This window comes from Megalobrama amblycephala, linkage group LG5 (genome assembly GCF_018812025.1).
Source record: "Megalobrama amblycephala isolate DHTTF-2021 linkage group LG5, ASM1881202v1, whole genome shotgun sequence".
In the NCBI taxonomy this organism is placed as follows: Eukaryota; Metazoa; Chordata; class Actinopteri; order Cypriniformes; family Xenocyprididae; genus Megalobrama; species Megalobrama amblycephala.
Genome location: NC_063048.1, coordinates 28,015,796 through 28,042,251, shown reverse-complemented (window position 1 = coordinate 28,042,251; position 26,456 = coordinate 28,015,796). Strand labels below are relative to the sequence as shown.

The window sequence follows — 26,456 nt, the reverse complement described above, 5'->3', positions numbered from 1 at the left end:
TTGTGATTTTTATTAAGAGCGGGTCATTTTTTAGGATTCTTTAGCTAGCCTAAGTCTCTGAGATCCTGACACCTCACACTTCTGGAGACTCCAGGTAGGTTGCAGTTCTGGAAAATGGTGGCGCTGGAGACTAAAGGGTTCCTGATGGTTTCACACTTAATTCTTCACCTTAATTCTTAATTCTTTTGCAGTTAACATGCGTCTTTTCTTTTCCACCTGTTTTTGTATGACCCCGCTGACCCAATGAGCGTTTTGCTGTCCATTGGTCATGCTTTAACTTTGCAATTTCTAGTATTGCATTAGTATTGCGTCCTTCTCATGAGTATTTAATCATTTTTGACTTTTCAGTCTGAGTTAAATCTCTTTTTTGGCTCATTTGGCCTGTAAAAGAAAACCTGCCTAAAAATCTGCACACCTGAATAATAGGCGTTTTTCATTTCCAGCCTTCATGAACTATTATGTATCACTTATAAATGATTAAAAACAATATTAAAGGTAGTTATTAAGATTGATGTGGATTGGAATTGGTAAAATGTACTTGGAAAAAAAATATGATCAGAAAATCAACTTGCCTAATAATTCTGCACTCCCTGTAATGCAGAGCATTGTCCCTAAAAGCATAAATCAAAGATGACTAGTATCCTTCTAAGTGTTTCTCTAGTATGCCTCACAGGTAACCATATAATGGAACCTTTTTAATTGTAATAATGCTTATTATGTGAACATGTTTTACTCTGATAACATAGATTGTCACGGTACAGTATATATGTATTTTCTCTCATTACAGCTGCATGTCTTGGTAAAACTGTTCTCCAGTCACCTGGTGACCTCATAAAGAAGCAAGATGAATCTGCTGTGATCATATGTACACACAATATATTGAATTATGATCGTATTTTGTGGTACAAAAAGGACATGGGCTTTAAGTTCATGGGATACCTTAATCTTGGCTCTGAATACCCGGAGTCTGAATTTAAAAGCAAGATCAAACTGAATGGAGATGGAAGCAAGAACGGGACTTTGACTATAGAGAACCTCACACTGAATGACAGTGCAGTGTATTTCTGTGCAGCATATTACACAGTGCTCAGAATCACCTCTGTTTAATACAAAAACCTGTAATACAAAAGCTTAAGCGTATCTGGCTGCAAATTCCCTCCCACTCTGCACCTGGACCTGTGGGGTTTGATTTAGCACCAATTATAAACACAGAAGCCTTAGCACTGCACAAGCAAAGTATTCCCCATAATTCCTATTAAAATAATTGGTGTTGTATAGACATTTAATGGTTTCTTCCTGTTATGCATTACCCTTTGAACTCTGTAACAAACCGCTGTAGTATTTCAAACAAAATGTCCTGGAGGATGGTGCCATTAATGGGGTCATGACATGGATTTTTATTATTTTAATATGTTCCTTGAGGTTCACATATTATGTTAATAATAAGTTGAGCAAGTTGAGCCAGTGGCTTCAACTCCTCTTGTAGAATGAGTAAATTGAAATGGTTCTTGGATACATAATATTAAATATTAAAAAAATGACCATAAATTCAAACCAACTTTATAGCTTTTGTAGGATATGATAGGTTATTGAGTACCATGCTGCACTCTCTCAGAATAGCCTCTGCCTTTAGTAGGCACAATGTGGCAGAGTTCTTTGATAACCTTGCTTCAATGATGAACATGTAACATTATGATTGAAAGACGAGGCACACAACATTAATTGACTAAAAATGTTCCGTTTTCTTCTTCTTCTTCTTCTTCTTCTTCTTCAAAAAAAAATAGCACAGTTTACCCCTGTGTGGCTCATCTTACCGCTTATTGGGGCAAGTTGAGCCAAGAGTCCATCCTTGTTTTCTTTTGGAAAGTCATATCATATATATACATCTAAAGTGATTATTCCCAGGGGTGCACCACATTGTAAAATGTATGTATATTATTTAGTTATTACTGTATATATTATTACTGTACTTATTATATAGACGTTACTGTAATGCACCCACTTTAAAGACACCTCAAGTAAATATTGGCTCAACTGGCTGGCTTCAATCTTTATAATAATGGAGTAAAATAATTAAATTAATGATTAAAATAATTAACACAGTTTATATATATATATATATATATATATATATATATATATATATATATATATATATATATATATATATATATACATACAGTACAGTCCAAAAGTTTGGAACCACTAAGATGTTTAATGTTTTTAAAAGAAGTTTCGTCTGCTCACCAAGGCTACATTTATTTAATTAAAAATACAGTAAAAACAGTAATATTGTGAAATATTATTACAATTTAAAATAACTGTTTTCTATTTGAATATATTTCACAAAGTAATTTATTCCTGTGATGGCAAAGCTGAATTTTCAGCATCATTACTCCAGTCTTCAGTGTCACATGATCCTTCAGAATTCATTCTAATATGCTGATCTGCTGCTCAAGAAACATTTAATGTGTACAATTGTACAAAATATTTGTGTACAATATTTTTTTTCAGGATTATTTGATGAATAGAAAGTTCAAAAGAACAGTGTTTATCTGAAATCTAATCTTTCGTAACATTATAAATGTCTTTACTGCCACTTTTGATTGATTTAATGCATCCTTGCTGAATAAAAGTATTAATTTCTTTAATTTCTTTTCAAAAAAATAAAAATAAAAATTCTTACTGACCCCAAACTTTTGAACGGTAGTGTATAATGCTACAGAAGCTTTGTATTTCAGATAAATGCTGTTCTTTTGAACTTTCTATTCATCAAGGAATCCTGAAAAAAAAAGTACACAACTGTTTTCAACATTGAAAATAATCATAAATGTTTATTGAGCAGCAAATCAGCATATTAGAATGATTTCTGAAGGATCATGTGACACTGAAGACTGGAGTAACGATGCTGAAAATTCAGCTTTGCATCACAGGAATAAATTACTTTGTCAAATATATTTAAATAGTACACAGTTATTTTAAATTGTAATAATATTTCACAATATTACTGTTTTTTACTGTATTTTTAATTAAATAAATGTAGCCTTGGTGAGCAGACGAAACTTCTTTTAAAAACATTAAAAATCTTAGTGGTTCCAAACTTTTGGACTGTACTGTATATATATATATATATACACACACACACACACACACATATATTTTATATGTTATTTATGGTAACTAGTATACATTAAATAAAATATTTGTCTAATATTATGGTCTGTCCTATAGGCACCATTGTCAAAACTAGCACAGAACTCCATATGCATAACAGTGTAACTTTAACCAACTACGAAAAAGATTTTACTCTTCTATGACAATGGGGCAGGTCTATCAAAGTCTGCCTACATCAGCATGCACTTCCTTAATAAAGTCAAAGAGAGAGAATGGGGCACTTGACACACAACATCACAAATCATAAAACAATGTGAAACCTTTATTCACTCTAATACCTCAGTTCATGATGGTAGTTGTTTATTTGTTCTTGTAAATAAGAGAATTCAAGTATTGATTCAAAAACAAACAAACAAATATTTTAACATTTAAACTTTCTTCACATGCGCATGGCAGGAAACTGTTGTAATCACAAAACCTGTGGGTAGGAGGCGCTAAGGGTCCATACTAGAATACTAAAGGCGTGATCATGTTGCAGTGCTCACTGGGATGAGGAATTATATCAAACCAAACTTTTTACCCCACTTAGAATATTTCTCCAGTCTAAATCAACATGATCAGAGTTTTCCTTGTCTTACTATTTTGGCTTACAGGTAAATATTTTATAACATAAAATACAAGGTTAAACAGTAAATGAGTTATTTAATAATAGTGCAATTTGCCCCTTTTGTTTCTTTTCACAGGTTCTGTTGTCAATGGCAGTGTTCATCAAAAACCCTCAAATCTAATTAAAATCCGAGAGAAACTCTGCAGAACTTGTCTGTGAACACAGCATACCATCTTACACTATGATCTTCTGGTACAAACAAACAAATGGACATGCATTTACATTACTGGGATATAGCTGGAATCAAAATCACTTTCCAGAGGATGATTTTAGTAAAAAAATCAATTTGAATGGAGATGGAACCAAGAATGGATCCTTAAAAATCAATGATCTAGAACCCAGTGACAGTGCGATGTATTACTGTGCAGCTAGTTTACACGGTGCGATATGCAGTCATGCCACAATACAAAAAGCTCTGAAAGCACCGATACTGCTGCACAATTAACCACAGCAGGGCTTTTGCACCTGCTGAAGGACTCGGTTGAATTTCCTGCTAATACTTGCATCTGCTGTGTTGAGATGCACACAGTAGCAGTCATGTGATCTAAATATCAACAGGAAAACTTGAACAGGTCATGAATTCACATCTTGTTTGATGAGTCCAGACAACAAATCATGCCAAACATATTAAAACAAATGAAATGTCAATATATTTCAACTGAAAAAACAAAAAAAAAACAAATCATTAATAAAATAAAATGTAATCAACACAGTTTTTACACATGCTGACAAATAATTTGCTCTTAAAATTAATTAAAACAGAAATAATTAACACTGATAAAAATGCAGTTTCTTCTTGGGTTCCTTTTTTCTTGTCAACTATTTAGAGAACGTATGGCTGCCACTCTTGATGACATCACTTCCTGCATCTCCTGCATTTTACTCATAGTGGAATCAATCAGCAGAGAGAGACAACATGAGTAATGCTCCGTGTGTCTATGTTTCTGTCTTTTTTCTGTGTCTTGCAGGTAATCGTTTCTTATCTAATATTGTTTTTGTAATACACTGACTGTACCATTGAATTAGGACTGAATTGACTTTTTTTTCCTTTTCTTTTTTTACCAAGTTTATGCAATAATATTTCTTTCAACAGTCACCATTCTTGGTAAAAGTGTTGTCCAGACTCCTTCTGATCTCCTGATGAAACAAGCTGAATCTGCAGAGATCGAATGTTCGCACAAAGTACAAAACTATTATGTAGTACAGTGGTACAAACAAAGCCAGAGCATCATGGATCTTCAACTCATGGGATACCGTAATATTGAACAAGACGGCATAGAGACTGAATTTAATGACAAGATCAAAATGAAAGGAGATGGAAGAAATAATGTGACTCTGATTATTCACACCCTCACACTAACTGACAGTGCAGTGTATTTCTGTGCAGCATATGACACAGTGCTCAGAATCACATCGGTCTAATACAAAAACCCTCATGTGTTGTACAAGTTTATCAGTAACTGCAAATTCACCGTCGCTTCACACCTGAATCTGTGGTCGAGTAAATATAATCCTCATGGATATCAGATATTGCATACTGTTCACAGCATACATAACACTGAAGTGTGCTATAAAATACCATTTTCACTACTGCATCAGTGAACAATATATGAAATAGTAAACATTTTGCAATAATAATTTCAAACAGTATTAAGTTAAATTGTTGTCACATGACCTCTTTATGTGTATCATATTATATTAGGGCATATTATATGCTTGTTTAAAGGCAGAATTGATTTATCCTTTCTGGGGTATTAGGGGGGTCGATTTATCGTAGATGGTGTGTCTCAATCAGCTCTCTAGTTAAGTGTTTCGGGCACACATTGAATCTTGCAAGCAGGTTTAAACGTTTCTCATGTCAGTCTCTTGCATGGTCGCGTGAGAAACGTCGTGGCTTTCTTTCACCGCAGTGCACAGCAACAGCTGTGCTCACAGAAAAGCAAAAGACGCTTGCGATGCTTTGCTTTAAGAAGTTCTGTGGACCGTTCACATTGCGTATTTTCCGCGTGTAAGTCAGTTATTATTTTCAAATGTAGCCGCGCGGCAGGCGCGCTCATAATGGGATCAACGCGGTCGCGACGCATATGCAATTCTCAACTTCTCAGAATGCCGCAAGCGCACCGCAGGTCGTGTGACAAGAATCAACCGATCAGCTATGGCCTTTCCGTAACAAAACATCAAAAGCTCAGCCGAACAGCTGATCATAGCTGTACATGGTGGTTTTTATATCTTATCTCTATCAATATAGCTCGTAGTAAAACTAATGCAAGGGCTAGAAATCATTTATCCTTTGCAGAAACATCCTGATCCTCTTGGAGAGCTCAGTTCATGGTTGCATAGCAACGACCGACGCCACGGGAGCGCAAGCGCTTTGGAAAGAAGGAGAAGCGGTGCGGCCGCGCCTTCCACGCGTTTTTAGACGCGATATGTGAACGGCCCCTATTCATAATTCTAAGTTCATGTTAAATTTAACATTTTTTTTCAGTGACAGACAGCCCTATTCAACTGTTAATTTGAATACAGAAGGTTTATTAAAATTTTATATTTATTTATTTTATTGAAATGTGATCTTGTATTACAACAAGGAAAATTATGAAATTTGTTCATGTTTTTTTAATAAATCTTGTTTGAATTTTAGTTTCTTTTGTTCAAAATATCGTGATACTATTGTATCGTGAACCCGTATCGTACGTCCGTAGTTAGCGTATCGTTACACCCCTATATTATATGCTTGTTTAATTGAGGGGGGGGGGGGTCCCGGAATAATCTCATATTTCTAAGTAAGCAAGTAAGTATGTAGATAAGTAAGTAAGTATGTATTTTGTTCTATTTCCTTTAGTTCCTGTTTCTACGCTGTTTGGTTCCGGTTTCCTTGGTTTCTGATTATGTCCTTGTTTGTTTCTATGGTTAATCATCATCAGCTGTTTTTTATTTAGTTCATTGTTATGCCCTGTATATTTACTCCCTGTTCAGTTTAATCCTTTGTTGATTGTTGTCTTATGTAATGCATTACTCCCGTGTTCCTCAAAGCCTATTTTGAGAATTCCTAGTTCATGCTTGTTGCTTATCCTCCCCACTCTAGAACGTTTAATAAGTAGATAAATAAAGAAGTACTTATACTTACACTATGCAAAGGATACATATTGTGATATACAGTATGTTGTGAGTATATGATACATGATACATGCATGGGCTCTGTTAATCAAGCAGTCAAGATGTAATAGGTACTGTAAACACTTGGAGGAGCTCTTGATTAAATTTATGTGCAAATTATGTTCCACTAACAGCTTTGAAATGTTACTGCATTGCTCAATAACAACTCAGAATTAAAATGCAAAACTCTGAGCACTTTATCTACCAAAATAGCACAGCAATCAAAACATCATTATTGGGTGCGTTTCTATTATTTGGGATATGAATTCAGTGAAAATTGATGGCTTTTGCTTAATGAATAAACGTAATCTTTTGTTTTTGTAGAATAAAGAAAGTCATAAAGGTTTGGAATGATATGAGGGTGAGCAAATGTTGTCAAAACTTACATTTTTGGATGAAATGTCCCTTTAACTGTTTCCAGCCATTCACTTTCCATTTACTTCCTCTTTGCAACTATTTTATACAAGATTTATGGTAACATTTTACAGTAAAGGTACATGAATAATCATGTACCAATGAAGAGCTAACCTTAACTATGACTGGAGTCCTGTGGATTCATGCATGAATAACAGCAGCTTTAACTACATGTTTCATTATTAATGCATTAATTAACATTGGAGTGCATGCTGAAGTAAGTAAAGTGTTACCAGACCAACTGCTGGAACTTGCATCTAAACTGTTTGCACACACATACCAAAATTTGCTGTGCTGCTTTACTTGTTGGTTTTGAACACGACCCAGAGCTTTCACCTCTACACGTCATATGATGTATTGATACCCTAGAGGCAGTGGTCACACCTCTTCTGTTTAGTGACAGCAAATGAAAGATGACACACATTGTGTTGACACATCAGAAAAAAAAATCTTATATTCCTCCAAGTTTGGCATCGTTTTGAAACCAAGTGACAAGATGAACCCAGTTGTAGTTTGTTTGATAATATCACTTCAGTGGAGCTCAGGTATTTGACAATCTGATTGATAAACGAGTGTTTAAATCATATTTGAATTGCATTCATGTTAGCTGTTAAAATGTCTTGATCAGTTGTACAGATGTCATTGCATACTTCTCTCTTTTTTTTGCCAGGTTTTGCTGATGTAAATTATATTACACAGTCTCCAACCATAATGTTACCTCTTAAGGATAATGCCACTCTGACTTGCAGTCACACAAAAGATGCTACTTACAACAGAATGTACTGGTTCATTCAGCATCAAGGACAAACTATGGAGCTCATAGTGTACACAACAAGTTTTGGCACAAAGGAATTTGGAAAACTCAACAAAGAAAAATATTCAGTCAATCATGAAGCTCCAGAGAAGGGTTTTCTTACTGTGATCAGTCTGGAGTCTCATGACAGTGCGCTGTATTTGTGTGCAGTGGAGCAACACAGTGCAGCAGAATCACTTCACAGATGTACAAAAACCCCCCTTTTTTTAATCTGTCATGAGAAGTGATATAAAAGATCACAGACAGGTGGCACTCGTGCTCAACATCACAATACAGCCTTATAAAATGATTTAGGTCCTAAAGTATATTTGTATGACATTAACACTGTTTAAATCTTTTTCAGCACATTCTTTTTGACGTTCCATGTCAAAACCATGCAGCCAAATTTATAACAAAATCTGAATACATTTTCTTTACAAAATGCCTCAGATTAGCATGATTTTGGTGAACGTGATTTCACCAAGTGGATCAACATCTTTGTTGATATTGGAACAAAATTCCAATCAACTAATAAGATTTGAGGGACAAGTTTACAGTTTATGTCAAGTTTAGGCTTACAACTAGGGTTAGGTGCTTGTACATCACTGTAAATTATAGGCAAACAAGAATCATGTGGAAGCCTTTAACCTTTGAGGTAAGCCTAAACCTGACATTAACTGCAAACCAATCTCTCAAATCTGATTGGTTGATTGGAATAATGTTCCAGGATCAACCTTTAATTACTGCACATTGACAATACATCATTCATTAATTTCATAAATCATCACAATATTCATATGGTATACCTGTTAACACTTCAAACTTGGTGCAGACACATGAGAACCAACGCAATTTGGCATCATTGCCACCAATGGGTGCAGCAAGTCATTACACATGAATTTCAAATATGCACAATAAGTGTAAACAAGATTTAACAGCTACGATGGTAAGTAAATCAGTTAATTAAAAACTGTTTCTGTCTTTTCCTTACTTAAAGCTATACTGTACACTGTAAAAAATTATTTTAACGGTAAAAGACTGTAAAAATGCAACGATGTAAAGCAGTTAATTGGTTTACAGTAAGTTTCCGTACTATATACTATATATATTTTAAGGTAAAAAAAATACTATTAAATTGACAGTTTATGGAAGTGAAAAATAACAAGTCATTGTATAATTTATAGTAAAAAAAAAACAAAAAACAAAAACAAATTGACATTCCCACAATTCCCTTCATGACACTTCACATCTGATGTATTTTCGTTGAAATAACTCTGGTTCTTCTTAAATTTTTCTTATTTTTTTCTAATCAGTTATGTGCATTAGGGTTTTATGTTACATCTAATGTTGTTAAATTAATGTTTATTGCATTTTTAAAATTTTATGTCTGTTACAATGGTGTTTAGTGTTTGTGTGAATGACACTGTGTGCATCTTCTATATATTAGTATTGTCTTTCTCAGCTTTTGGAAAAGTTGATTGTGATGAGCTTTGATTCATCATGTGACTCTCATCACCACTGTGTTTGGTGGTTGTCGGTGTATTACAAATGTACAAAACATATATTAGTACTTAAATAGGTTGGTAAATTAACATTATATCAGTTAATGAAATACGTTTTTTATTTACCGTAAATTTAACAGAATTTTTTTACAGTGTGTAAAATAAACAGTTATGAACTGTAATTATTACAATATAAACCTTTAAATTATATGGTGTTGAATTGTATAATAGACTAAGTGCTGTCCTATAAAACCTAAGACGTTGCTACCATATTTTTTACGGTAAAGTTCTGGCAACCACAGCTACCGTTTTTTTAACCGTAAATTTCATGGTGATTTTTTTTTTTTTACATTGTATGGCTTCAGAAGAATTGGACAATATTTTGTCCCCTCCCCACTCAAAACAAACTCTATGTTCTCTCTATAAGGAAATGAGGGGAAGGTGATGGTGAAGGTTTGTCCACACACATCTCTTTTCTGAACACTGAAGTCAACATGATCAAGACTCTCATCAGTATTGCTTTTCTCTTCTGTCTCTCAGGTACAAAATATTTGACTATTCACACCCTTCAAATTGTTTGTGAAGTTATGGGTTTTAACACTATTCCAAAAATTAATAATTATTTGAATACATTATATAAATAAATGATTATTGAATAAATCAAGATGCTAAATGAATAAACAGAACTGTTTGAAGTTATTTACACATTTTCACTTTTCTAACAGGTATTTCAAACAGTCAAGATGTGAAACAGAATGAAACTGATCTGATCAAATTTCCTGGACAATCAGAAGAGCTCCACTGTTCTCATAGTTCATCTTCTTATAATGTCATGCTCTGGTACAAACAAACACGTAGCAAAGGGTTGGAGCTCATTGGATACCTTGTGATGTCTGGTGAAACAGTTGAGGATAAATTCAAAGATAAAGCAAATCTGGATGGCAATGCAAATAAAAACTGTGTTTTAAAACTAAAGGATCTTTCATCTGATGACAGTGCAGTGTACTTTTGCGCTGCTAGTATACACAGTGCTGTGGGTTCCCTTCCTTCTCAGCAAAAACCCTGGTGTATTAACATGCAATTACAATGAGTGGAACCTGGAGCTTTCAAGCTTCAAAAACAGTGCAGAAGCATCATAAAACTATGCTAAAAGTGCTCCATATTTTCTAAGGCCATACAAACATACAATAGTGATAGATGGACAGCCTGAAATGTAAATCTTTATTTTTATTTTCCCATTTGGGAGCTTTATGTCCCCATTCCCCAATTAAAAAAATAAAATAAATCATAATACATGTATGAGCATCATTAAAAGTAACATGTGAATATGTGTATGAGCATGAGAGTGATATGAAATAATTTTTAAATTATTCTAATTTTTCAATTACATTTCTAATCTGGGAAAAAACAGAACAGAACATGTTGTAGTTTGAAAAGTGAACAACAGAGGGAAGTGTTGTAATTGTGTGTACATGTACCTTACATTTTAGTATGACTTCCTCTGTACAAGATGGAAACATTTCTTAAATCTCATATCTCATTCATTTGCATTAGCAACGGCACACATCACTGTGTTCAGCATACAATGATCTTATAAGGGCTCATCATGAGTCAATTTATGATAAAATTAATTTTTGCAACCTGTTTATGTTCTTCACTCTGGATTCAGGGTATGTGTTATTTCTTTTATATATAAAATCTGTTCATTAATATGATATCAGCAAATCCAGTCTGTAGAGATGAAATTCATTATCAGCGCTTAAACTCCATCAATCATTTTGTTTTTGTAGGTTCCACTCTCAGTGACAAAGTTCGTCAGAAACCTCCTGACATGATAGAGAATGTTAAGGAGTCTCCAGTACTGCAGTGCTCCCATAGCATTTCAGGCTATAATTGTATCCTGTGGTACAAACAAACCCAGGACAGACAGCTTGTTCTTTTGGGATATATCTATGGTCAGCCTCAGTTAGAGCCTGAATTCAAAGACAAATTCGAGCTAAATGGAAAGGGAAATGATAATGGCAATTTAACTATAAAAAACCTTGAGTTTAATGATGCCGGCACATATTTCTGCGCAGCATCTACACAGTGCCACACATGTGTTGTATCACCTCTACAAAAACCTGCTGACAGGCTACATTTGACCACAAACTGATTATCAATTCACCTGAATTTTAGTCTTTATGTGTTGTGAATTAATCTGACATAATGTGGTTAACCATCCAAACATCTGCTATAGTTCAGATAACAAAATATGTCTATGTTATGCTAATGTTCCCATTAAGTTGTGAAAACGTAATTTCTGAATGTTCTCCGAACTTTCAAAATGTCCCTTTTAAAATGTTTTTCTTGGTTATGCAAATGTTAAAGGCCCACTGAAGTATCTTTTCTACTCGTCAGTGCTGTTTCTAGGTGAGTCTGTCTAATGGTTTCTCTTTGTAACGGAGCATTCAAGTCATAGGAACTTCGTATTTACGAGTTGGGAAGTCGTGTTTATGACGTCAGGTGTCAAGACACTTTCGTACCGTAACTTTTTGTACCTGGTGTACTTTATTTATGATGCACTTTCAGCTTTACAACTGTTTTACAGTCTGTTTAAATGGACACAAAAATACAGCAAGGTTTTTAAACTTTACTTCCAGAAAATGAATAAACAATGTGGAACAGGTGTGTTTTTTTTCTTTCTGTTTTTAATTATTTTATGAAGCCACTGTAAACTTTATCATTACATATTATATTTTTATATTGCAATGCCATTATGTTTTTGTGCAGGTAATTAGCTTAATTTGTTGTAAATGAAAAAGCCTGACAATGTCAGTGCTAAATACCTATAAATATTGTGGTATTCAGCCACGTTTCTCACTGACACGCCCCAACTCGTAAACATTGGGGCTTAAACTTTTTTCAAATTGAGTGGAGATGGAAGAAATAATGTGACTCTGACTATCAACACCCTCAGACTGAATGACAGAATGACAGAACTGATGACAGAATTTACATTTTTGGATGAAATCTTTAACTGTTTCCAGCCATTCACTTTCCAATGACTTCCTCTTTGCAACTATTTCATAAAAGATTTATGGTAACATTTTACAATAAAGGTACATGAATAATCATGTACCAATACCTGAATTAATACTTACTTCAACATTAACTCATGATTAGTAAAAATATGAACTAATCATGAACCAATGAAGAGCTATCCTTAACTACGACTGGAGTCCTGTGGATTCATGCATGAATAACAGCAGCTTTAACTACATGTTTCATTATTAATGCATTAATTAACATTAGAGTGCATGCTGAAGTAAGTAAAGTGTTACCAGATTTATCCAACTGCTGGAATTTGCATTTAAACCGTTTACACACACATACCAAAATTTGCTGTGCTGCTTTACTTGTTGGTTTTGAACACGACCCAGAGCTTTCACCTCTACACATCATATGATGTATTGATACCCTAGAGGCAGTGGTCACACCTCTTCAGTTTAGTGACAGCAAATGAAAGATGACACACATTGTGTTGACACATCAGACATTCCTTCAAGTTTGGCATTGTTTTGAAACCAAGTGGCAAGATGAATGCAGTTGTAGTTTGTTTGATAATATCACTTCAGTGGAGCTCAGGTATTTGACAATCTGATTGATAAACGAGCATTTAAATCATATTTGAACTGCATTTATGTTAGCTGTTAAAATTTCTTGATCAGTTATAGAGATTTCATTGCAGACTTCTCTCTTGTTTTTGCCAGGTTTTGCTGATGTAAATGATATTACACAGTCTCCAACCATAATGTTACCTCTTAAGGATAATGCCACTCTGACTTGCAGTCACACAAAAGATGTTGGTTATGACAGAATGTACTGGTTCATTCAGCATCAAGGACAAACTATGGAGCTCATAGTGTACACAACAAGTTTTGGCAACAAGGAATTTGGAAAACTCAACAAAGAAAAATATTCAGTCAATCATGAAGCTCCAGAGAAGGGTTTTCTTACTGTGCTCAATCTGGAGTCTCATGACAGTGCGCTGTATTTGTGTGCAGTGAGTGAACACAGTGCAGCAGAATCACTTCACAGATGTACAAAAACCTTTTTGATGTCACGAGAAGTGATATAAAAGATCACAGACAGGTGGCACTCGTGCTCAACATCACAATACAGCCTTATAGAATGATTTAGATACTAAAGTATTTTGTATGGCATCAATAATGTGAGTTTAAATCTTTTTTTCAGCACATTCTTTTTGACGTTCCATGTCAAAACCATGCAGCCAAATTTATAGCAAAATCTGAATACATTTTCTTTACAAAATGCCTCAGATTAGCATGATTTTGGTGAACGTGATTTCACCAAGTGCAACATGTTCCTGGATCAACATCTTTTTTGATCCTGGAACAACATTCCAATCAACTAATCAGATTTGAGGGACAAGTTTACACTTTATGTCAAGTTTAGGCTTACAACAAGGGTTAGGTGCTTCTACCTCACTATTATTCAGCTATCATTACAATATCATTTTAGGGATAACTCATGGGGTTATGTTCAGGGGTAGGGACAAAATTTTCAGAGAGGAATGTTATTTAACAAAATATGTTGATCCAGGAACATGCCTTCCTTGGCAAAGTCAGAGGGATATTATATAAACAAGAATCATGTGGAAGACTTAAAACTTTGAGGTAAGCCTAAACTTGACATTAACTGTAAACCAATCTCACAAATCTGATTGGTTGATTGGAATAATGTTCCAGGATCAATGTTTAATGACTGTACATTGACAATACATCATTAATTAATTTAATAAATCATCACAATATTCCCATGGTATACCTGTTAACACTTTTCAAACTTGGCGCAGACACAAGAACCAATATGCCATATCCAATATTCAAATATGCACAATAAGCGTAAACAAGATTTAACGATGGAAAGGAAAATTAACAGTGAATAAAAACTGTTTCTGTCGTTTCCTTACTCATAATGTATGGCTTCAGGACTTTTTGTCCTTTTTTTCCCTATAGTAACTATGTGCTTTCATATGGCAAAGAGCAGCGTGAACATTCTGTACATTTATTCAGTCTTGGAACTCATGCAGGTTAGTAATTGATAGCAGAATTTTAAACTATTCCTTTAGAAATCCAGCTTTGGGATTTGTAGCACAGCTGAAATTTGACACATGAACAGCAGGAGGTGGTGTTAACCATACACCCTTTCTTGTGCTAATTTAGCCTACTATTATTACACCCAAAACAAACTCTATGTTCTCTCTATAAGGAAATGAGGGGAAGGTGATGGTGAAGGTTTGTCCACACACATCTCTTTTCTGAACACTGAAGTCAACATGATCAAGACTCTCATCAGTATTGCTTTTCTCTTCTGTCTCTCAGGTACAAAATATTTGACTATTCACACCCTTCAAATTGTTTGTGAAATTATGGTTTTTATCACTATTCCAAAAATTCTTAATAATTTGAATACATTATATAAATAAATGATTATTGAATAAATCAAGATACTAAATGAGCTGTTTGAAGTTTTTTACACATTTTCACTTTTATAACAGGTATTTCAAACAGTCAAGATGTGAAACAGAATGAAACTGATCTGATCAAATTTCCTGGACAATCAGAAGAGCTCCACTGTTCTCATAGTTCATCTTCTTATAATGTCATGCTCTGGTACAAACAAACACGTAGCAAAGGGTTGGAGCTCATTGGACGCCTTGTGGGCTCTGGTGAAACAGTTGAGGATAAATTCAAAGATAAAGCAAATCTGGATGGCAATGCAAATAAAAACTGTGTTTTAAAACTAAAGGATCTTTCCTCTGATGACAGTGCAGTGTACTTTTGCGCTGCTAGTTTACACAGTGCTGTGGGTTCCCTTCCTTCTCAGCAAAAACCCTGGTGTATTAACATGCAATTACAATGAGTGGAACCTGGAGCTTTCAAGCTTCAAAAACAGTGCAGAAGCATCATAAAACTATCCTAAAAGTGCTCCATATTTTCTAACATACAATAGTTTTGTACGATGGACAGCCTGAAATGTAAATCTCTGTTTTTATTTTCCCATTTGGGAGCTTTATGTCCCCATTCCCCAATTAAAAATAAATCATAATACATGTATGAGCATCATTAAAAGTAATATGTGAATATGTGTATGAGCATGAGAGTGATATGAAATAATTTTCAATTATTCTAATTTTTCAATCACATTTCTAATCTGTGAAAAAACAGAACAAAACATGTAGTTTGAAAAGTGAACAACAGAGGGAAGTGTTGTAATTGTGTGTACATGTAGCTTACATTTTAGTATGACCTCCTCTGTACAAGATGGAAACATTTCTTAAATCTCATATCTCATTCATTTGCATTAGCAACGGCTCACATCACTGTGTTCAGCATACAATGATCTTATAAGGGCTCATCATGAGTCAATTTATGATCAAATTAATTTTTGCAACCTGTGTATTTTCTTCACTCTGGATTCAGGGTATGTGTTATTTCTTTTATATATAAAATCTGTTCATTAATATGATATCAGCAAATCCAGTCTGTAGAGATGAAATTCATTATCATCGCTTAAACTCCATCAATCATTTTGTTTTTGTAGGTTCCACTCTCAGTGACAAAGTTCGTCAGAAACCTCCTGACATGATAGAGAATGTTAAGGAGTCTCCAGTACTGCAGTGCTCCCATAGCATTTCAACCTATAATCGTATCCTGTGGTACAAACAAACAAAGGACAGACAGCTTGTTCTTTTGGGATATCTCTTTGGTTCAGAGCCTCAGTTAGAGCCTGAATTCAAAGACAAATTCGAGCTAAATGGAAAGGGAAATGATAATGGCAATTTAACTATAAAAAACCTTGAGTTTAATGATACCGGCACATATTTCTGCGCAGCATCTACACAGTGCCACACATGTGTTGTATCACCTCTACAAAAACCTGCTGACAGGCTACATTTGACCACAAACTGATTATCAATTCACCTGAATTTTAGTCTTTATGTGTTGTGAATTAATCTGACATAATGTGGTTAACCATCCAAACATCTGCTATAGTTCAGATAACAAAATATGTCTATGTTCTGCTAATATTCCCATTAAGTTGTGAAAACATTATTTCTGAATGTTCTCCGAACTTTCAAAATGTCCCTTTTAAAACGTTTTTTCTTGGTTATGCAAATGTTAAAGGCCCACTGAAGTATCTCTTCTACTCATCAGTGCTGTTTCTAAGGTGAGTCTGTCTAACGGTTTCTCTTCGTAACGGAGCATTCAAGTCATAGGAACTTCGTATTTATGAGTTGGGAAGTCGTGTTTATGACGTCAGGTGTCAAGACACTTTCGTACCGTAACTTTTCGTACCTGGTGTACTTTATTTATGATGCACTTTCTGTCACGGTTGATCAATCCGCTGTCTCATTCTGGTGTCTGTGTGTTTGTGTGGGTGTGTCTGGTTGATTGTTCTGTGTGGGCGTCGCCGCTGATTGTTGATCAGCGGCAGCTGTGTGCAATCATTATCTGCCTATTTAACGCCTTGTCTTTCGTCTCGTGTTTGTCAGATCGTTGTTTGGAATCCTGGTGTTGTGTCCTGTGCTCTCTCGTGTTGTTTGTTCCCCGGAGTGGATTACCTCGTCGTTGTTTCCTGTTCCTGTTCTCCGTCGGACTCTCACTTTGGATTGCACTCACGGATTCGGACGCACGGACTCACGGGCTCACGACACCATCTCACCTCACCACAGGATTCCAGCTGCCCATCGAAGTCCCTGCGTCACCACTCTCCTGCTACTGTCTTTTCTCGTTTTGATGACTACTCTGTGTGAAGCTCTAATAAAGAGATTAACTTGCACTTGCATCTGTCATTCTTTCCGTGACAGAACGATCTGACCAACTATGGATGCAGCAAGTTCAGCAGCGTTGACGGAGTTCATCAATCACAGCATTTCTCGTATGGATCAACAACAGGAGAGTATCTCTTCAACCGGACGCGCTGTTCAAGCGCTGGTGACGCAGGTGTCCGAGCTCTCCCAGCAGCTTCAAGAACTTCACGCTCCCACTGCGCCGCCCACACCGCCGATTCCCCCCACACCTCTGGAGCGAATGGACCAGCCGGAGCCACGCCTCCCGGTTCCGCAGACCTACGCTGGTGAGCCGAACTTTTGCAGAGCCTTCTTGACCAGATGTTCCATGCATTTCTCATTGCAGCCACGCACATTTGAAAGAGAAGAATCCAAGGTGGCGTTCGTACTGACGCTTTTGACTGGTCAGGGGGGACTGCTTTGTGGGGAACGGCGGTGTGGGAGAACCAGGACCCGTGTTGCGCCTCGTTCCAGGCACTCGCCGCCGAGATGAAGAGGGTGTTTGACCGTGCGGTGGCGGGCAAGGACGCCGCTCGACAACTCACTGAGCTCAGACAAGGAAATCGCACGGTCGCCGAATACTCTATTGAGTTCCGCACCCTGGCGGCGGAGTGCCGATGGAACGAGGAGGCGCAGTGGGATGTATTCCTGCATGGGTTGGCCGACCGTGTCCACAGAGAGATCTACGTGTTGGACCTTCCTCAAACCCTCAATGGACTCATCGATCTCGCCTTACGAGTGGATGCTCGCCTCCAGCGGCTGGAGCGTCTTGCTCTTCCCAGTCCTGTTTCCCGTGGAGCGGAGGGACGGTCGGCCAGCTCAGCGGACACGGTCGGCCCTTCATCCGATCCTGAACCCATGCAGGTAGGGAGAGCTCGGCTTTCCCGGGAGGAGAGAGAAAGGCGGAGATCCCAGGGATTATGTTTGTACTGCGGCGGAACGGGCCACTTCCTACGGTCATGTCCAGTAAAAGACCAAGCCCGGTAGTAATGAAGAGGCTACTATCGGGTGGGATCTCCGCCGAGAAGTCCTCACCATCCACTCTCCTTCCGGTAAGACTGAGATGGGCCACACACAACCTCACCTGCCAGGCACTCCTAGACTCTGGGGCTGCGGGGAACTTCATGGACACCGGCTTTGCACGCAACAACAACTTACCCACCACTCTACTCAACCAGCAGATCACAGTCAACGCACTCAACGGACAATGGCTCCCCAACATTTCTCAGTCTACCGATTCCATTACTCTCATCACGTCTGGCAACCACACCGAAAGCATCAAGTTTCTTCTCATGGACTCCCCACTGGCACCCATTGTACTCGGACACCCTTGGCTCACTGAACACAACCCCAAGGTCGACTGGCAGCAGCACTCCATCACGGAGTGGAGCACTCATTGTCACAGGTCTTGTCTTTTGTCTGCTTGTTCCACTGTGTCTGCTTCTGTGTTACAGGAAGAGGCGGTGGATTTGTCAAACGTGCCCGCGGAGTACTTGGATCTGAAGGAAGTGTTCAGTAAGTCCCGTGCTGCTTCTCTTCCTCCGCACCGTCCCTACGACTGTGCTATAGATTTAGTGCCCGGTAAGTCTCCGCCTAAAGGCAAATTATACTCTCTGTCCGCTCCCGAGAGGGAGGCCATGGAGAAATATATTTCTGATTCTCTGGCAGCGGGGTTCATCCGTCCTTCCTCTTCTCCAGCGGGGGCGGGGTTCTTTTTTGTGGGTAAGAAGGATGGTTCCTTGCGACCTTGTATTGATTACCGAGGGCTGAATAACATCACGGTAAAGAATACTTATCCTTTGCCGTTGATGTCTTCAGCCTTTGAGAGGTTGCAAGGAGCATCCATTTTCACTAAATTGGACTTAAGAAACGCTTATCATTTGGTTCGCATCAGGAAGGGGGATGAATGGAAGACCGCTTTTAACACCCCTAGGGGGCACTTTGAATACTTGGTCATGCCCTTCGGGCTGTCCAACTCCCCGGCAGTCTTCCAGGCACTCGTCAATGACGTGTTGAGAGATATGGTCGACCAGTTCATTTATGTCTACCTGGATGACATATTGATTTTTTCTTCATCTCTCCAGGAACATGTGCAACACGTCAGACGAGTGCTTCAACGTCTGTTAGAGAATGGGCTTTTTTTCAAGGCGGAGAAATGCGATTTTCATGCACAGTCTGTTTCTTTCCTAGGGTACATCGTCTCGTCTGAGGGAGTGCGCATGGATCCTGACAAGGTTAAGGCTGTGGTGGATTGGCCAAGTCCAGATTCCCGTAAGGCCCTACAGAGGTTTCTGGGGTTCGCCAATTTTTACCGGCGGTTTATTCGCAATTTCAGCCAACTAGCCACGCCTCTGACCGCCTTGACCTCCCCCAGAACGACGTTCAGGTGGTCCGATGCAGCGGTGGCTGCATTTACCAAACTGAAGAGTCGCTTCGTTTCGGCTCCCATTCTCATTGCCCCTGATTCCTCACGTCAGTTCGTGGTGGAGGTCGACGCGTCAGAGGTGGGGGTAGGTGCAGTGTTATCTCAGTGTTCTCCCACAGACGATAAGATGCACCCTTGCGCGTATTTTTCTCATCGTTTGTCTCCCGCCGAACGCAATTACGACATTGGTAACAGAGAGTTGTTGGCAGTCAAATTAGCGTTGGAAGAGTGGCGACATTGGTTGGAAGGTTCTGGGGTACCTTTTATCGTTTGGATGGATCACAAGAACTTAGAGTATATCCGATCAGCTAAAAGACTTAACTCCAGGCAGGCTCGGTGGGCACTTTTTTTCGGACGATTTGATTTTTCTCTCTCGTACCGCCCGGGCTCCAAGAACATCAAGCCCGATTCTTTATCTCGCATTTTTGACCCTTCCGAACGCCCGTCTACTCCCGAGTGTATTCTTCCTGAGACATTAGTGGTCTCCACTCTTACATGGGAGGTCGAATCGAAGGTCTTGGTGGCCTTAGAAGGGGTAACGCCTCCGCCCGGTTGCCCACCGAATCGTTTATTTGTGCCGGAGAAGTTGAGGTCCTGCGTTATCAAATGGGGTCACTGTTCCAACGTAGCTTGTCATCCAGGGGTTAATCGTACCAGGTTTTTGGTTAAGCAACGATTCTGGTGGCCTGCCATGGCTCGTGACATTCGCAGTTTTGTTTTGGCTTGCTCGGTTTGCGCCACTGGTAAGACTTCCAACCGACCCCCAGATGGGTTACTCCAACCGCTGTCTGTCCCTTCGAGACCCTGGTCCCACATCGCGCTAGATTTTGTCACCGCCCTCCCACCCTCTCAGGGGTACACGGTCGTTTTGACCGTAGTGGACCGGTTCTCGAAGGCGACTCATTTCATTCCCTTAACCAAATTACCCTCTGCTAAGGAGACAGCGGTAACTGTCGTTGACCACATCTTTCGGTTACATGGCCTCCCGGTAGATGTGGTGTCCGACAGGGGTCCCCAATTTGTGTCCAAATTTTGGCGAGAGTTTTGTAGATTACTGGGGGCGACTGTCAGTCTTTCATCTGGGTTCCATCCCCAGACCAATGGTCAAACCGAGAGAGCCAACCAAGATTTAGAGAGAATGTTGCGATGTTTGGCTTCCAAGAATCCTTCCTCCTGGAGCCAACAACTCTCTATGATTGAGTACGCACATAATTCGTTACCAGTGTCTTCCATGGGCCTCTCACCGTTTGAAGGTAGTGTAGGTTACCAGCCACCTGTTTTTCCCAGTCTGGAGTCCGAAGTCGCGGTCCCCTCCGCTCACGCCTTTGTCCAGAGGTGCCACCGCACTTGGAGTAGAGCCCGTGAGACTCTTCTGCAGGTGAGGGCGCGCACCAAGGCTAAGACTGATCGCCACCGGTCGAAGCCTCCCGTATACGTCGTGGGTCAAAAAGTGTGGCTTTCTACCAAGAATATTCCGCTCCGCTCCGTTTCTAACAAGTTAGCTCCCAAATTTATCGGCCCGTTCCCTGTCACCAAGATCATTAGTCCGGTGGCAGTCCGACTCAAACTTCCTCCAGCGTACAGGAGAATTCATTCCGCCTTTCATGTCTCCAAAATTAAACCTGTGTTTCATTCACATCTTAATCCGCCCACTCCGGTTCCCCCACCGCCGCGACTCGTAGACGGGGAACCCACTTATTCGGTCAATCGTATTCTGGACTCAAGGCGGAGGGGACGTGGATTCCAGTACTTGGTGGACTGGGAAGGTTACGGTCCGGAGGAGAGAAGTTGGGTTCCTGCTAGGGACATCCTGGATCACTCCCTTATCGATGATTACAATCAACAGGTAGGTGGTTCTGGGAACGCCGTGAGGCGTTCCTAGGAGGGAGGGTACTGTCACGGTTGATCAATCCGCTGTCTCATTCTGGTGTCTGTGTGTTTGTGTCTGGTTGATTGTTCTGTGTGGGCGTCGCCGCTGATTGTTGATCAGCGGCAGCTGTGTGCAATCATTATCTGCCTATTTAACGCCTTGTCTTTCGTCTCGTGTTTGTCAGATCGTTGTTTGGAATCCTGGTGTTGTGTCCTGTGCTCTCTCGTGTTGTTTGTTCCCCGGAGTGGATTACCTCGTCGTTGTTTCCTGTTCCTGTTCTCCGTCGGACTCTCACTTTGGATTGCACTCACGGATTCGGACGCACGGACTCACGGGCTCACGACACCATCTCACCTCACCACAGGATTCCAGCTGCCCATCGAAGTCCCTGCGTCACCACTCTCCTGCTACTGTCTTTTCTCGTTTTGATGACTACTCTGGTGTGAAGCTCTAATAAAGAGATTAACTTGCACTTGCATCTGTCATTCTTTCCGTGACACTTTCAGCTTTACAACTGTTTTACAGTCTGTTTAAATGGACACAAAAATACAGCAAGGTTTTTAAACTTTACTTCCAGAATATGAAGAATAAACAATGTGGATCAGGTGTGTTTTTTTTCTTTCTGTTTTTAATTATTTTATGAAGCCACTGTAAACTTTATCATTACATATTATATTTTTATATTGCAATGCCAATGTTTTTTTTGCAGGTAATTAGCTTAATTTGTTGTAAATGAAAAAGCCTGACAATGTCAGTAAATATTGTGGTATTCAGCCACGTTTCTCACTGACACGCCCCAACTCGTAGACATCGGGGCTTAAATTTTTTTTTCAAATTGAGTGAAGATGGAAGAAATAATGTGACTCTGACTATCAACACCCTCAGACTGAATGACAGAATGACAGAACTGATGACAGAATTTACATTTTTGGATGAAATCTTTAACTGTTTCCAGCCATTCACTTTCCATTGACTTCCTCTTTGCAACTATTTTATAAAAGATTTATGGTAACATTTTACAATAAAAGGTACATGAATAATCATGTACCAATACCTGAATTAATACTTACTTCAACATTAACTCATGATTAGTAAAAATATGAACTAATCATGAATCAGTGAAGAGCTATCCTTAACTACGACTGGAGTCCTGTGGATTCATGCATGAATAACAGCAGCTTTAACTACATGTTTCATTATTAATGCATTAATTAACATTAGTGAGTACATGCTGAAGTAAGTCAAGTGTTACCAGATTTATCCAATTGCTGGAATTTGCATTTAAACCGTTTGCACACACATACCAAAATTTGCTGTGCTGCTTTACTTGTTGGTTTTGAACACGACCCAGAACTTTCACCTCTACACATCATATGATGTATTGATACCCTAGAGGCAGTGGTCACACCTCTTCAGTTTAGTGACAGCAAATGAAAGATGACACACATTGCGTTGACACATCAGAAAAAAAATCGTATATTCCTCCAAGTTTGGCATCGTTTTGAAACCAAGTGGCAAGATGAACCCAGTTGTAGTTTGTTTGATAATATCACTTCAGTGGAGCTCAGGTATTTGACAATCTGATTGATAAACGAGCATTTAAATCATATTTGAACTGCATTTATGTTAACTGTTAAAATTTCTTGATCAGTTATAGAGATTTCATTGCAGACTTCTCTCTTGTTTTTGCCAGGTTTTGCTGATGATATTACACAGTCTCCAACCATAATGTTACCTCTTAAGGATAATGCCACTCTGACTTGCAGTCACACAAAAGATGCTACTTATGACAGAATGTACTGGTTCATTCAGCATCAAGGACAAGCTATGGAGCTCATAGTGTACACAACAAGTTTTGGCACAAAGGAATTTGGAAAACTCAACAAAGAAAAATATTCAGTCAATCATGAATCTGCAGAGAAGGGTTTTCTTACTGTGCTCAATCTGGAGTCTCATGACAGTGCGCTGTATTTGTGTGCAGTGAGTGAACACAGTGCAGCAGAATCACTTCACAGATGTACAAAAACCCCCCTTTTTTTAATCTGTCATGAGAAGTGATATAAAAGATCACAGACAGGTGGCACTCGTGCTCAACATCACAATACAGCCTTATAAAATGATTTAGATACTAAAGTATATTTGTATGACATTAACACTGTTTAAATCTTTTTCAGCACATTCTTTTTGACGTGTTCCATGTCAAAACCATGTAGCCATATTTATAGCAAAATCTGAATACATTTTCTTTACAAAATGCCTCAGATTAGCATGATTTTGGTGAACGTGATTTCACCAAGTGCAACATGTTCCTGGATCAACATCTTTTTTGATCCTGGAACAACATTCCAATCAACCAATCAGATTTGAGGGACAAGTTTACAGTTTATGTCAAGTTTAGGCTTACAACAAGGGTTAGGTACTTCTACATCACTGTTATTCAGCTATCACACAGTATCATTTTAGGGATAACTCATGGGGTTTGGTGCAGGGGAAGGGACAACATTTTCAGACAGGAATGTTGTTTACTAAATATGTTGATCCAGGAACATGCCTTCCTTGGCAAAATCAGAGGGATATTATATAAACAAGAATCATGTGGAAGATTTTGACCTTTGAGGTAAGCCTAAACTTGACATTAACTGTAAACCAATCTCACAAATCTGATTGGTTGATTGAAATATTGTTCCAGGATCAAACTTTAATTACTGCACATTGACAATACATCATTCATTAATTTCATAAATAATCACAATATTCCCATGGTATACCTGTTAACACTTTTCAAACTTGGTGCAGACACAAGAACCAATATGCCATATCCCATATTCAAATATGCACAATAAGTGTAAACAAGATTGAGAGCTACAATGGAAAGGAAAATTATCAGTGAATAAAAACTGCTTCTGACCTTTCTGTCACAGTTCCCTCGTTTCCCGGACTCCATTTCCCATGATCCTCCTGTTTCCACACCTGCACTCACTTCCTCGTCATCTCCCCATCATCACTCATCACCTGCACCTGGACTTTATCATCTGCACACCCTTTATAATGGACTCACTCCCTTCACTCCTTGTCTATTCTTAATGTTGTGTAAAGTGTTATGTTTGTTTCCTTTGCTCCTTTGTTCATTAAATACCCTTTTATTGTGGAAGCCCGTGAACGCCTCATCTCTACAACAACATACACGCAACACTTTCCTTACTCAAAGCTATACTGTATGGCTTCAGAAGAGTTTTTGTCCTTTTTTCCCGTATAGTAACTATGTGCTTTCATATGGCAAAGAGCAGCATGAACATTCTGTACACTTATTCAGACTTGGAACTCATGCAGGTTAGTAATTGATAGCAGAATTTTAAACTATTCCTTTAGAAATCCAGCTTTGGGATTTGTAGCACATCAGCTGAAATTTGACACATGAACAGCAGGAGGTGGTGTTAACCATACACCTTTTCTTGTACTAATTTAACCTGCTATTATTACACCCAAAACAAACTCTATGTTCTCTCTATAAGGAAATGAGGGGAAGGTGATGGTGAAGGTTTGTCCACACACATCTCTTTTCTGAACATTGAAGTCAACATGATCAAGACTCTCATCAGTGTTGCTTTTCTCTTCTGTCTCTCAGGTACAAAATATTTGACTATTCACACCCTTCAAATTGTTTGTGAAATTATGGGTTTTAACACTATTTCAAAAATTAATAATAATTTGAATACATTATATAAATAAATGATTATTGAATAAATCAAGATGCTAAATGAAATAAACAGGAACTGTTTGAAGTTATTTACACATTTTCACTTTTATAACAGGTATTTCAAACAGTCAAGATGTGCATCAGAATGAAACTGATCGGATCAAATTTCCTGGACAATCAGAAGAGCTCCACTGTTCTCATAGTTCATCTTCTTATAATGTCATGCTCTGGTACAAACAAACACGTAGCAAAGGGTTGGAGCTCATTGGACACCTTGTTGGCTCTGGTGAAACAGTTGAGGATAAATTCAAAGATAAAGCAAATCTGGATGGCAATGCAAATAAAAACAGTGTTTTAAAACTAAAGGATCTTTCATCTGATGACAGTGCAGTGTACTTTTGCGCTGCTAGTATACACAGTGCTGTGGGTTCCCTTCCTTCTCAGCAAAAACCCTGGTGTATTAACATGCAATTACAATGAGTGGAACCTGGAGCTTTCAAGCTTCAAAAACAGTGCAGAAGCATCATAAAACTATGCTAAAAGTGCTCCATATTTTCTAAGGCATACAAACATAGTTTTGATACGATGGACAGCCTGAAATGTAAATCTTTATTTTTATTTTCCCATTTGGGAGCTTTATGTCCCCATTCCCCAATTAAAAAATAAATAAATCATAATACATGTATGAGCATCATTAAAAGTAATATGTGAATATGTGTATGAGCATGAGAGTGATATTAAATAATTTTCATTTTTAAATTATTCTAATTTTTCAATTACATTTCTAATCTGGGAAAAAAAACAGAACAAAACATGTTGTAGTTTGAAAAGTGAACAACAGAGGGAAGTGTTGTAATTGTGTGTACATGTAGCTTACATTTTAGTATGACCTCCTCTGTACAAGATGGAAACATTTCTTAAATCTCATATCTCATTCATTTGCATTAGCAACGGCTCACATCA

General features: G+C 38.2%; 2 gene segments (V, D, J or C); both read left to right on the top strand.

Annotated features, from left to right (window-relative positions):
- The first annotated feature begins 14,602 nt into the window (after positions 1-14,602).
- On the top strand, positions 14,603-15,703 carry LOC125268948. The segment is given in 2 exon segments: positions 14,603-15,030; positions 15,207-15,703. Coding segments are annotated over 2 exon segments (411 nt in total).
- Positions 15,704-25,311: 9,608 nt separating this feature from the next.
- On the top strand, positions 25,312-26,009 carry LOC125268947. The segment is given in 2 exon segments: positions 25,312-25,421; positions 25,609-26,009. Coding segments are annotated over 2 exon segments (411 nt in total).
- Positions 26,010-26,456: the final 447 nt, after the last annotated feature.